A 14,342-nucleotide genomic window follows, 5' to 3' on the forward strand; every position below is an offset into this window, starting at 1 on the left:
CATGATGACACACACGCAGAGGCCACTAATGGTCACATGGGGCGTCAGGGCGGCAACAAGTTGGACCTCCTGAGCCTGCACCCACACCGCCTTGATCTTTTTGGTTCGCTATTTACACTGAGATTATGTTTAGTGGGCTAATCACATGTTACACGTGCATTACAGCACTTTTAGCGTGCTGGCCAGCCAGTGTGCAGCAATAGGCATTTCATGGAGGCTTGAGTCATATTATTGACTTTCTCAAAGCATTTAGACTACTTAGGTCTGTGTGTGTGCGTGTGTGTGTGCGTGCGTGTGTGGTGGGATATAAATATAGTCGAAGACATTACAGATAGAGGTACTGAATGTTCTAGTAGGAGGTACTTGCGATAAAATCTTGGGTAAGTTTCAGGCCCATTGCTCATCTGTTGTCTGTGTTTTTTGTCTTTTTTTCCACTCATGAAAAGATTTATTGTCTTTTTTCACACCGTCGACTCGGGTGGAGATTTGGAGATGATGGTGGGTAAAATGCGCAAGGCACCCTCTTTAAAAAGTCTGCACATACACACACACACACACACACAGAGCCCCTCACTCCTTGCATTCAGACAAGATATTTATTTCTCTGGTGGATTGTTTCAGAGGCAGAGCGTCTCCATGGTGATGGCAGCCCACAGATCAGTATGAGGAAGAGCGAGGGAAGGAAGGAGGCGGCAGAGAGAGAGAGAGAGATGATTCCAGTTTATCTGCCACTGCTGTACACTTGTTGACACACATATATGCTGATGTGTATTCACACAAGCGGTTAATACACTCTTGACTCCTTCCTCTCACTTCCACCTTTTACTCCTGGTTTCTTGTTTCTCTCTCTCCCCTCCCTGCTCATACTGGCTCTCTCTGCCTCCCTGTTCTCCTCCTTTATGTCTGATATCAGGGGCCATATGGTATACCAAGCTTTTAACTGGGTCATCTTTGACATATTTTTATGCTAACTAAGCAACCTTCACAACATTGACTATATAGTCAATGTTGTGAAGGTTGCTTAGTATGTTTTTGCTCCCATTTTTCACAGGTTTAAATATCTAAGACTTTTTTTATGTTTCTCTCAAATTTTGGTCATAACTTATTTTACATCCATGTTAGTGAGCACTTCTCCTTTTCCAGTACATCCAACCAGCCTTTAACAGCAGAGCACATGTAGCCAACTCAGGACCTCCACATCCAGCGTCTTCAACTGCAAGATTGTCTGACACCAAACACTTGGCGTACTCTGTCGAAGAATTTTTGCAGAAACTGTCTCAGAGAAACTCATCTGAGTGCTCATCATCTTCGCCAGGTCTCGACCTGACACCAGTTTGTCTTTGTAACCAACTTGTGTGGTTGTGAGGCTGGTTGGATGTACTGCCAAATTCAGGGAAATGGCTTTGGAGACGTCTTGACATGAACATTCAGTTCACGGAGAACAGTTTTGGTTAACATTCCTGCAGTCAGCATGCCAATGGTACACTCCCTCAAATCTTGTGACATCTGTGGCATTGAGTCATGTGAATTATTAATCTTAAGTAACATCTGATCATATCACAGAAACAAAAGGAGGAAGAGGAAAATCAGTTAATTAAAATACCAATTTTTAATTACATTTACAAATAAAGCACATTTCTACACACACACAATCACACAATCACACGCACATGCAACGTTAAAATGACGTTAGAGGAAAGTCATTGAATTAAAGTGGGTTTACAGAAATGCAATTTCGAAAGATGAGTTTTTGTGGCCTGTCATTCCACAGTGTGGGTGTTTAAACAGCCAATGCTTCATCCCAAATCTAACTATGGGAACAGGCAGGGTCCTAAACCTGTAAAATTATTATCTTAATACTAATAACACAGACGCATAGTAAGATTTATAAACTGCGAGGAGAGGAAAGATCAACAAAACAAATGTTTACAAAGGCATACTGTAAAAGCAGTGGGTGTCAGATATTACACATAGCCAGCCATCTCCAGACATTATTCTCTGAACCCAATAACACATTTCACAAAAGAACATTACTAGTATTTCACTACTGAACATTTGTCAGCGCAAATGAGTCATTACAAATACCAGCCGCGTACGCTTTGTGATTGAACTGTTTTGGCTCAATATTTCAGTGTTTAAGACATTTAAGAATATTAATAAAGTAGGGTCCTGGATTGCATGTGTGCGCTGTCTCCCACCACACTTCCCGCTTATTCTTACTGTGAGCATGTTGGCCTAATGACATCTAAGTTTAATGTGATAGCAGATGTGTTTAGTGAAATGTTGTAGCTCTCATGAAGCGTGTTTTGAACAGCAGCAGGAAAAGTTGAAAAAACTGCTGCACTGCACGTTCCCTGCTCAAACAGCAGACAGACACAGTTAGCAACTAGCTGCTGAACAAACTGCAGTGGAGCATTTAGCAGCTTAAAGTGCCAGATATTTCCCGCAGGAGTTTGGTGGAGAGCAAAACAGAGCTAACAGGAGAGTAAATATTGGACTTACATTAACCAGGTGGTCAGAAAGCAGGTGCTGCTTCCAAGGCCAAAAAAAAAAAAAATCAATTAATGTAGTTGAGAATAAAGTTACAATATGTTCATCTTGATGTCACTTTTCAGAGGTTGAAAAATTTAGCAGTTTCACCACAGTCTTGAGTTTGTTAAGGGGGGTTTCAATTATGTAGATTCATTATGTATTTGTAATGTTGTGGGTAGGAAATCATGTTGAAAGTCTAAATTCTGCACATTTTGCTTTCAGACCAACAGACAGATCTTCATCTTTCTGACTCAGGGTTGAACTGTCATTCGCAGGTACCTCATGAATGTGACATTTGAAGGCCGAAACCTGTCATTTAGTGAAGAGGGTCACCAGATGTTCCCCAAACTGGTCATCATTCTTCTAGACAAGGACAGACAATGGGACAGGGTGAGTATCTTATTCTTCTCTCCTGTTTTCTTTTTCTTTTCTTTTTTTTCTCTTCATGTGTTTTCTTCTCCTCACCTCTTTTCTTCTCTCCTTTTCTTTATCTCCTGTTTTCGTATTATATTCTTTCCATTTCTTCTCTCTTTTTGTTGCATCTTGTCTCCTCATCTTCTCCTGTTTTCTTTTTCTCTTCTTTCTCCTTATTCTCTCTCCCTTGTCTTTCTCCCATGTTTTCTTCTCTTCACTTCTTCTTTCCTCTTTATTTTCCCTCTTTTCTTCTTCTCTTCTCTCCTCTTTTCCTTTCACTCTCATTCCTTCTTACTTTTTTCTGTTGTATTTCACTTTTTCTTCTCTGTTCTCTTTCTTTCTTTTCTTTGCATCTTCACTTCTTAATGTTTCTCCCCTCTTCTCCTCTCCACCTCTTCCTTTCTTCTATTCTTTTCCTCTTTTCTCCTTTATGGTCTTCTTCATTTGTTTCTTCTTCTCTTCCTATCTCTTCTTTTTCCTTCTTTTCCTCTTTTGTCCTCCTCTTCTCTTCTTTTTTCTTTTTCTGTTTTTCTTTACTTCTTTTCTTTTTATCCTCTCTTCTTCTTTTTCATCCGCCAACCTCTATTTATGTCCCTTGCCTTCCTCTCTCCTGCTCTAATCTGTCTTTTCCGTCTGTGATGCGTCTGTCACTTCTTCATTTGGAGTGTCTCCCTGCCACCTGAAGTACCTGTTACAGTAGCGTATATATCACGCGGCCCTCCTCCCACTCACTCACGCAGGTTGGCAAGTGGGAGCGAGGCTCTCTGACGATGAGGTACCATGTGTGGCCTCGCTTTGAGCTGTACTCTGCCGCGGAGGAGCAGGAGGACCACCTGTCCATCGTGACTCTGGAGGAGGCGCCGTTTGTCATCGTGGAGGACGTGGACCCGCTCAGTGGGACCTGCATGAGAAATACTGTGCCGTGCCGCAAACAGCTCAAACTCACGTGAGAATTCAGATATAAGAATAAAAAACTATATTAGGTTCTGTTCCCCTTTTTACCTAAACTCATTTTTGTCTCACAGGAGTAAAAAATCAGATTTGTTTTTGCTGTGTGAACCCTGGATGAATATTTCAGAGTCAAGTGCTAAAAATAGAACACTTTTTCATGAAGAAACTTAGTGTGAGACTTATTGATTTATACATCAATATGGCTGAAAACTGAGTTATTTCAAACTTTGCTGGTATACTGTGTAACCTTCTGCATGTATTCAAAGTCAAAACCAGTGACTCACCAGTATAAAACACCTGCAGCTGCATAGTCAGGTTATATTATGCAAAGTGTGAATGTAAACAAAGGGAATAAAGAAATGAATCAATTTCGTAATAAAACATTCATGCATGTGCAGAGACGAATGCTTACAGTCATGAACTATTGCACATCATCCTTGAATTTCCCCCCCTTTTTTTTTGTTTTTTGGCTTCTTTATTTACTATTTCTTTCACTGCTACAGGCTGCAGTAACTGCTTTTTTTTCTTCACCAGATTTTAAATCGTTTTCATCCTCTCATCCTCTCTGTGTCCTCTGATTACCTCTGCCTGCTAACCAGATCACCGTGTTGGTTTCTGTCACTGTTGTCCTCCCTCCCCTGCCTCTTCACCCTCTCGCTATCCACTTCTCGTTGTTATGTGATAATGAATTTTCTTCAGTGGCCTCCTTTTCTATCACTGGCCTACCTGAAATCTCCTGAGGGTGTCCTACGTCTTCTGGCTCAGTGGGTTTTTTTATTGACTGATCTTCCACCCTGTTCTTTCTCCTATTCCCCTATTCCCCTTTTCTCCTTCCCCCTCTCCGTCTGTCTGTCTGTCTCTTTCTTCAAAGACATCCTCAGCATTTCTGGGATAGGCAGCAATATGCCACAGAGAAAATGCAGGATTTCTCTCCAGCCAAAAAGTACTCCATGAACCAGATGCCCAGAGCTGTGCAGATTTGTGTTTGTATACACAAAAGCAGAAATATGTTTACACAGCCTTTGTGATACTCCATGCTTATAGTGCATTTTATCTCAGTAATCATGAAGGTTTTCATTGCTGATAAACATTAATGATTATTTTTTTGATAATTATTTGATTAAAAAAAATTGAAAAATGTCCTGAGGTCAACCCATATCCCAAAGAACTGTTGTTAATTAACATATTAGCAGAGAACAGCAGCACATCACAGCAACACATTTGAGAAGCTGCTCTTAAAAAATGACTGAAACGACTGAATGATTTAAGCTGGGGTAGGCAGAAATCTTGAAAAGTGAAAAGTAAAAAAAAAAAACAAAAACCCAGCAGAATTTAAAAATATATTCCTATCCTGCAGCTCTCCTCTCTCTGTCTCAAGCCCATCCCACCAGATGACCACAGGCATATGTGTGCTCTTCATGCATTAACCCAGTGCTTTGTTACATTGATTTATTAGATCTTATTTCATTGTTGAAGTGCTCACAGGACTTTCACTCAGTGCCTTCTTGATCAGCTCTCTCTGTCTGTTCATCAGTCCAAAAATGTCAGACTCAAACTTAGTCACCCTGCCGTCCCTCTGGCTTCTTCCCTGCTGTTGTAGGCTGCTTCCACCTGAGGAGAGTTGGCAGTAGCTCTGGTGATGGACCCTCTTTCGGGGGCTGCAATGGCCTGAATTCAGCCATCGCAACCATAGTCATAGTGGGCTGGTGGCCAGCGGTGGTGTTAGGTCAGGGCTCAGGGCTGTCGCTCCCCCAGAGCTGGGGTTTGCACCGGTTGCACCAATTTGTGTTACTGCAGCAGGAATTCGACAACATACTCTCAAGTTTGACCAAAACGTTGACTGTAGAGAATGTGAACTCGTCACGCCGCCACATTGAGAGGATCCTGCTCCATCCATAACATTTTTTTGTTTGAGTTTTTGGCTGGAATGAAAACCTTTCAACACATGTCACCTGCTTGTTTTTACTTTTATTCCATGTCATCCCATCTGCTGTTCTCTCTTTTGAATCTGCTAGTTTTACGTGCCTGAACCCAAATAAACTTCTACTCCTGTTCCTTTTGTCTTCTTCCTGTCTCTCTTCTTCCTCTCCAGCAATCAGACGGGTGATTCAGGGATTTACATCAAGCGCTGCTGCAAAGGTTTCTGTATCGACATCCTGAAGAAGATCGCCAAGACGGTCAAGTTCACGTACGACCTCTACCTGGTCACCAACGGCAAACATGGCAAGAAGGTTAATGGGACCTGGAACGGCATGGTCGGGGAGGTGAGAACATCTCTCTTTTTACAAAATCGCTGTTTAACTGGTTGTGATAAACAGATGCTTTTGAGTTACATGTAAGGTACAGAGGAAGAGAGGTGGATCTTGTTTTGATAAGCTTAGCCCAACACCAGGAGGAAAGCAGCAGCTTTGCATTGGCTGTTACCAGCTTTGAAATACCCACAGTGACAGTCTGGTCGATTTCATACAGACCTGCTGGCACATCAGCTGATTGTGGATTTCACAGCTGGCAGAACACTTGCAGCACAGCGCTGGAGACCTCACCATGCAGCCGTTATCGAACCAGCAGAGTGACTAAACAGAGTAGTATACTTCAAATCTAGTAATACTCTGTGTGTTTCTCTGATCTCATCAGAACCAGTAAAGTACACCAGTACATTCACTCTGCCTGCAGGTCTGTTTTATTAATTTGTGTCCATTTAGCTCCTCATTGTGGGTGGTGTGTCACTGATGGCATGCAGTTTCCCTCCCACTATTTTTTAAGGCGTACTGCATTCAGCATGCCTCCCTGAAGACATGCAACATTACTAATAATGACACAGTGGAAAAAAAGTGATAAAAATATAATCTGCTTCAACGGGCACGGGTCAAATCTAACATCTGCTATGTTGTAGAGTGAGAAAAGTTGCAAATATCAGAGGAGCATGGCTGAGAATTTGGTTACCAAGCTTTTCTCTTTCATTAAGTTTGTTTAATGCAGCCTGATGAAAGTCATCTTGTAGTTTGTAATATTGGGATGTGAAAATAATTATTCTAAGTTGGCCAGTGAAATATTGCGAAGCTGCAAATGAAAATACACAACAAAAAATGCAGTGCTTCTGTTTTGGTGATAAACCCGTCATTGGGGCAGCTATGGCTCAGGTGGTAGAGCGGGTCATCTAGGTAGGCCAGCTCCTCTAGTCCACATGTCAGAGTATCCGTGGGTAAGACACTTAACCCCAAATTGCTTCTGATGGCCGTGCCATCGCTGTGTGAGTGCGTGTAATTATTTAAACTGAGTAGCGGGTGGCACCTTGTGTGGCAGCCGCAGCCACTAGTGTGTGAATGTAGTGTGAAAGCACTTTGAGTGGTCGAAAAGACAAGAAAGGCGCTTCACAAGTGCAAATCCATTTACCATTTACAATGCCTGTGAGAACACGACGGCTTTAAGTGTATCGCTGTGGACTCATTTGTCTTTTAAATGTAATCATGATTTTAACCTGGTCAGTAGAATATGTTGGCTTCAGTGTTGGAAAGGTTATTTTTGAAATGTAATTATATATTAGGTGAAGGCAATAAGTAATGTAACTATTTAACTTTCTTCATCAAAACAACACAACCTTGAATTTGATTACTTTTTGATTAAATGAGGCAATAAAGCTGAAAAAAAGGCCCGAAAGACATTCTTGCACAGCAAAAAGATGCAAAGCAACATTATCATGTTTTATTCTACAGAATTTTTTTTTACTGATAAGAATATTTTTGGATGTAACTGCTTTGTAATCATCCACACATTGATTAATAACTGTAATTTAATTACAGCACAGTAACTGTAATCGGATTTTTTCAGATGAGATAGGCTCCAGCCTCGCCACGACCTTTGAGAGGATAAGTGGTTACAGCTAATGAAAGTAATTTAATTGCATAGTATGTACTTTAACTTATTTACAGTTACATTTATTTAGTAAATTAATCAAATGCAACTAGTTATTCCTCACCAGTGGTGGGCATTGTACATTTCTGCAAACAGTGGATGTAGAGGATACACTGACACTTTACATTTCATCAATGCTGTTGTTAGCATGGGGTTGTTATCATGAGGTTAGGTGTAGGCAAAAAACAACACTTGGTTATGGTTTGGAAAAATTCCTTTTGGCTTAAAGTACCCAGTTTTGGTGGTACCATCCCCGCTGGAAACAAAGCGACAGATTGCTAAAAACAACCACATTTCTTGACAAAAAATCCACTGTAAGAAGTAGTGATGACTTGCTAAAACAAAACCAGTTTTGTTGTTTGTTGGTGTCGAACAGTGGTCTGCAGTCTTCTGCAGTGCTCCGCATCTCAGAAGGGGTTTTGCCGAGGTGACACGCCATCCATCATTCCCTCCACCTGATGACAAAGTCAGCTCATATACTACGTCACTGGAAACGCTAAAATGATTGACACAAATCATACAAATGTAGAGACAGAAACATGCAATTCCAGCATTTCTGAACTTGACTGAAAATTTATGTTCATTTAATTTAATGTCTGTTGTTTCTTCACTTTCTTTTTCTTTGCTCATCACTTCTGTTGCCCTTATAGCAGTTTGTACAGCCAATAATCACTCTAACACTACTAAAAGCGGGTGTTTGGTGCCCATAGGAATTTATTTTTATGATGGGACTAATTATATTGTCTGAATGTCTCTTTCTCGCTGTGTCTGTCAGCCATCGAGCTGCACTTGTTCCCCACAACCTGGCCTGAGGGGGAGCTGTGATCAGCTCTGCAAAAAACCTCAGGAGGAGCACAATGAAGCTCCTAATCAGAGATGGAGAAAGAAAAAAGACATGGGAAAAGTGAAAGCAATTGGAAGAGAGGAGGCAAGAGTGAGAGAGAGAAAGCAGCCTCAGGGAAAGACCTATTTCTCTCATGCACACATTACACAATTCAGAATTATGCAGCCTTCACAAATCGATGTAATGTCCAACTTAATTGATTATGGCGTAGAATGAGCGACTTTATTATTATCTTAAGAACGCTGTTGAGTTAATCAGTGTAGAGTAATGTAAAATTACAGCATCTGAAGTCCATCTATTGTAGATATATTTATAAAATTCCTGAAATATACATCAGCGTAAAGACAAGGCTATGCAAATGTGCAGTGCATGCATGCATGGATGCATCAGTCCATGTCCTTATATGTCTAAGCGAGCAGCTAATGATTTCATTTGAATGGAGGCAAAAACAGGACAGCAGACGCAGAAAACAGAATGAGAGAGAGAAAAACTAAGCAGGCCTCTGTGAAGAAGTGTGACAAACAGAGAAAAAAACAGTGTGTAGGATTCCTGCTCACTCTGGCATACATATCCCTTATTAACACATTCTTATGTGCTCCATTTTTATTCATGGCCCGGGGTTGCAGAAACTTGGGGCTAAATATACCTGAACACAAGCAGAGGGTGGCTGCGTTGGTGGGGAGTTGAATCTGACCCAGTGTAGTAATGATCCCCTCCTCCTCCTGCTTCCATTTTAACAAAATAGCATATTAAATATGTGGCAAAGATGGTGGCTTGTGTTTGAGCTGCAGCAATGAATTACTTTCTCTGTCATGTTTTTTCACCACAATCCTAAGAACATTGAGCACTGACCTTCCACGTTCCCCTCCTGTCTGTCTCTGTCTGTCTGTGGTCGACCTTCAGGTGGTGTTGAAGAATGCCCACATGGCAGTAGGTTCGCTCACCATCAACGAGGAGAGGTCAGAGGTCATCGACTTCTCTGTGCCCTTCATTGAGACTGGCATCAGTGTCATGGTCTCCCGTAGCAACGGCACCGTGTCCCCCTCCGCCTTTCTTGGTGAGGAGAAACGCACCTGGTGCTTTTGGCAGATGTACAACACAATCGAGAACACTCACACACACACACACACACACACACACACACACACACACACACAACACACACACACACACACACACGCACTCATAGCCAATGATAAATGCACAATCACAGACAGAAAACAAGTTGGCTTTTCTCAAAACAAGGACATTGTTTAATTGTGTTGATCAGTGCGTTCCAATAGTACAAAACATAATGAGTGTTGTTAAATGGTGACATAAATTGCAGCTGAAAGAATCAGTCCTGGTTGACTCGAGGACACCTGTTGTCATAGTAGTAACAGCAATTAATGCTACATGTCCCATAATCCTGCTGGCTGTAAGCAATCGATAAGCAGTGACTTTGTCAGAAAAGTAACAGAGAAGCAAGCAGACGTCAGTCAATTATCATCCTTTTCCATCATGCCATGAGGAATCACGATGTGATTCCATGTTGCACAGAGAGCGAGTATTTTTCCTCACGCAGGTCACAGAGGTGGTTACTTTGCTGATGAGTCAGACGTGTCACAGCTTACTGTGGCTTCTCCCTTCTCTTCATTTCTCTGTGCAATATTTAAAAAGAGATCCAAAAAATGTTTTGTGAATGCATTTTTCATGAACGCTAGCTGTCAGTGCTGCCCTTTGTGATAAATACATTGCATTTCCTGCCACTGCTTCAAAAGCCACCTTGTATTTGAGTAGTCAGATACTTCTAACGTGGATGAGCAGCATAGAAAATGTTCAGTTTGCAAAAGTGGTAACTTAATTTGCTAACATTACTAACAGTAGCGTAGATTACCTGCTGCTTTGCTTCCTGTGAATGCTGCATGCGTTTGAAGGGGAACTGAATCAAACACATGAATGGCGGACTCCACCACTACAGTGAATTAATAAATGAATATAGTGGTACTTTGAAAAATATATATATATATAATGCTGAATATTAATAGTATCAAAAGTGGGCATTGATATGATTAAAATGGAAAAAGACAAGTTCTTTGCTTTAACTTGTCATTACTTTTGATTACACAATGCAATGGCATTGGATAATATGGACACCACTGAGGTGCAGATTGGTTCCCTATAAGTCTTGCTTCTACCATGCAATTCTTTTTGACACCAGGTACGATCTCCCAGTAAAATGAAGGCTTAGTTTATGGCACAAAGGAAGTGCGTCAACCAAATCAGGAAGTGAAGTGCTATTGTTTTCCTCAGGCCTCCAGGAACACCACTCAGCCTTGCTTTTAATTTTTCCCAGTGGTCACTCGCTGTATTGTGGATAGAAAAACACATCCTCTGCGGCCCAAAAACCATTTTCCCCATAGATCACCCCAATGAAAGACACTTCTGTTGACAGGACACCTCAAACTGCAAGCAGGGTCAATCATGACTCGTTCTTCTTATGACTTTTGATCAGTAGAGGTTTTATGTTTTCCTGGAGCCAAGAAAAACAAATTAAAAATTTGACATTATCACAGTGTAAAGTCTATAGATCAAGCAGGAACTTTATTTGGATGTATACCCCGAAAGTAAACCCAGAAGCTAGAAACTGTCTGTCCATGCAACAGACGAGCAGTTCTTATTCGACTGAATAGGCAACGTCTTGGGATCCGGCATCCAGATCAAATACTGGTTTTCCCAGTAACTGTCAGTGATTATCCTCAGTTACCGAAAAATATCATTGTAAGTTCCTTGCAGTTGCCATCCCCAGTAACTTAGTGGTAGTTTAACTGTGGAAACTATGGTAAATGTTAAGCTCCGAGGAAAAATGAGAGTGATCCATCCAAGTTCTCTGTTTCCGTTTTACCTAAAAACAAGGTTCTCAGTCATGTTAAACCTGGAAGAGTCATGGAATTGGTAAATATTATTGAAAGTTTTGAGAAGAAGTCAGGGAATTTTTTTGTGGGTAATGAAATGTTTATAGTAATCTTCAGTGCATAACCTATGTTAAAACAACAGCACTTTTTTTTTTTTTGCTGCCATAGCAACTTAACTCCAATATGTGTAGAGTGTGGAAACGTTTTGTTTAAAGTCACATACAGTAAATTTCTTTTTAAATTTTATCTTCACGTTCCACCTCTTTCTCTCTATGTATGCCCGCTGAAATCATGTTTGAAAAGAGTCTGAACCTTGTTGTTGTTTGAGAAAAATACGACCAGTAAGGCAAGAAAAAAAAAGTCATAGAAAAGTACTGAAATTTGTTCATGAAAATGTGTGGGAACCCCATTAAAAAATGCACAAAAATGAAAAATGAAACATTTACAACTCTGTGTCCTGATAAAGATCATTTAATGCAAATGAAAGCGTCAGAGCAGCCACTAACTGAACCTCGTAGTGGGATTGTTTTGTTAACTGCAGTGCTACGGTGTTTGTCACAGATTATTCTGTGTGTGAAAATTGCAAAGCAGAGTGCAAGTGGTAGAAAATGTGCCCATTTCAATGAGGACATCTGTCCATTCACACCTACCCACCGTCCTCTCAGTTTCTCTCTTGAGAAGTGCGTGTTAGTGTTCACACAAACGCAGACAAAATCCATCAGTGTGCAACAAAGAGCACACAGTCCATAACGTCTGAATACAAATAATCATGTTGATACCAGGGGGTGATTTCATAATTTTCTCTGATTTGATTTAATGAACTTCCTCTCTCTGTCTCCCCACAAACCTCCCTCCCCCCCTCCCTCCCTCCCCTTTCCATTTCCTCTGCACCCTGTCCTCCTACCCATTCCCCCCTCTCTCCCTCTCTCCCTCTCTCCCTCTCTGTGTTTCAGAGCCCTCAGTGCTGATGTCTGGGTGATGATGTTTGTGATGTTGCTGATGGTGTCGGCCGTGGCGGTGTTTGTGTTTGAGTATTTCAGCCCGGTGGGTTACAACCGCTGCCTGGCAGATGGGCGAGGTGAGAGGATTACACACAGACACACACTCAGACAAACACAATATCAATGCATGCTCTAAAAAAAGTGAGAAGGAGGTACATTTTCAGGCGATCTCACGTGTGTGAAGTGAAGACTCAGTTGGCGTGTTTTGTTACCTTGAATGCACCATACAAACAGAGCCCCTCATGTGCTAAATTACTTTGACAATCCCTTCTGAATGAGCGCGGCTGGAGCGCTGGGACTTTCTACTCAATGTCTTGGAGTGCTTATCTCCATCTACAGTCACTTAAGCCCTCTCACTAATGAAAAGGCACATTGGAAAGAGCCAGATAGGTGATCTTAAGTATTCTTAGCATCACTGTGTGAAGAAAGACTCCTCTTTTCTTGCATTACATCTTTTTTTATTCATGCCATTTTCAAATATTCCACAGCACTGTTTCACCGACACATCTCGGGTTGTAAAAACCGATGAGTACACTCAAGTAAATCTATTACCAAACGTTGAAAATATGTGTCAGGTTTAATGGTGTCTGACAGTATGGAACAACACTACCCCGTTGAATCACATTCAGTGCCAGCAGGCCGTTCAAATCAATTTGCCCATCAAAATCAATGGTTCAGATTCAGTCTATTTTTTTCTCCAGGTTTTATACACCCGGCTCTGTTTGACTCTGGATTGCATTAGGCTGCCACAACGGCAGCCACTCAAGATAAAATCAGAGGTGTGTTATATTGCTGCTCACAGCCTTTTTATCAAAGAGCACAGAGGAGAAGAGTAATGGTGTGTGGTTTGGAGCTATGTTCGTGTTTTCTGAATGTCTTTTGTCACAGCAACAGTGTATGGTTTGTGTTGTTTAATCGCTAGGTTATGTAAGGCTGTTGTCCTATACTGCTGCTCCAGCTGTAGCATAATTGTAGCCTGCTGTTTGCACATCTACCCCCCTCCCCGTCTCTCTTTCCCCCCTCAGTCTCTGAGAGCTACAGTAGGTAGCTACCTTGTCATACTGCCATAGAGGTAGGTGGAACAGAGGTAGTCTGTTACAGTAGGTTGTCACAGCGGTGGCTGGAGGAGCGGATGTGGACTGTACAGCGCATCCTGCAATCACTGACAAACTAAAGGATGGGAATAAATCCAGTCTTTGTTGCTGCCATCCATCAAGTGCCTCCCACAACGGCGGTCATGAGTAAATGCAGATAAAGTGAAGTAGCACCTGGGATCTGTGAAACTGATTTCTTGCATCCTCTTCCCTCTGTCATCTCTCTTTGCACCCCTCCCTCCTCTTTTATGTCTCCCCCAGAGCCCGGCGGTCCCTCCTTCACCATCGGCAAGGCCGTCTGGCTGCTTTGGGGTCTGGTTTTCAACAACTCTGTCCCCGTGCAGAATCCCAAAGGTACCACCAGTAAGATCATGGTATCAGTGTGGGCCTTCTTCGCTGTCATCTTCCTGGCCTCTTACACTGCCAACCTGGCTGCCTTCATGATCCAGGAGGAGTATGTGGACCAGGTGTCGGGCCTGTCAGATAAAAAGGTGTGAATTGAAGGCAATATGAGGGGCTGCGGGGCGGAGGAGCAGGTGTGTGAAAGTGGGATGTTGTGAGACCAGATATGGATGGCTTTTTATAGGTTGTTTGGGTATTAGAGTCTATAAGCAGGTTCACATTTAAGGGCTGCCACTGATTTTTTAAAATTTTTTATTATGTATCTTATTTTATTTAACCTTATTTTTAACATAGAGTT

General features: G+C 41.7%; 1 protein-coding gene across 1 annotated transcript in view; it reads left to right on the plus strand.

The window, feature by feature from the left end:
• Window positions 1-14,342, plus strand: part of grin2bb (glutamate receptor, ionotropic, N-methyl D-aspartate 2B, genome duplicate b) — a 121,095-nt gene that overhangs the window by 84,845 nt on the left and 21,908 nt on the right. Inside the window, exons 8-13 of the mRNA XM_042485841.1 lie at window positions 2,808-2,922; window positions 3,687-3,892; window positions 5,990-6,161; window positions 9,557-9,722; window positions 12,503-12,625; window positions 13,904-14,133. Of these exons, the coding sequence (XP_042341775.1) occupies window positions 2,808-2,922; window positions 3,687-3,892; window positions 5,990-6,161; window positions 9,557-9,722; window positions 12,503-12,625; window positions 13,904-14,133 (1,012 nt within the window). The remainder of the gene's footprint in view (window positions 1-2,807; window positions 2,923-3,686; window positions 3,893-5,989; window positions 6,162-9,556; window positions 9,723-12,502; window positions 12,626-13,903; window positions 14,134-14,342) is intronic.

This window comes from Plectropomus leopardus, chromosome 4 (genome assembly GCF_008729295.1).
Source record: "Plectropomus leopardus isolate mb chromosome 4, YSFRI_Pleo_2.0, whole genome shotgun sequence".
Classification (NCBI taxonomy): Eukaryota; Metazoa; Chordata; class Actinopteri; order Perciformes; family Serranidae; genus Plectropomus; species Plectropomus leopardus.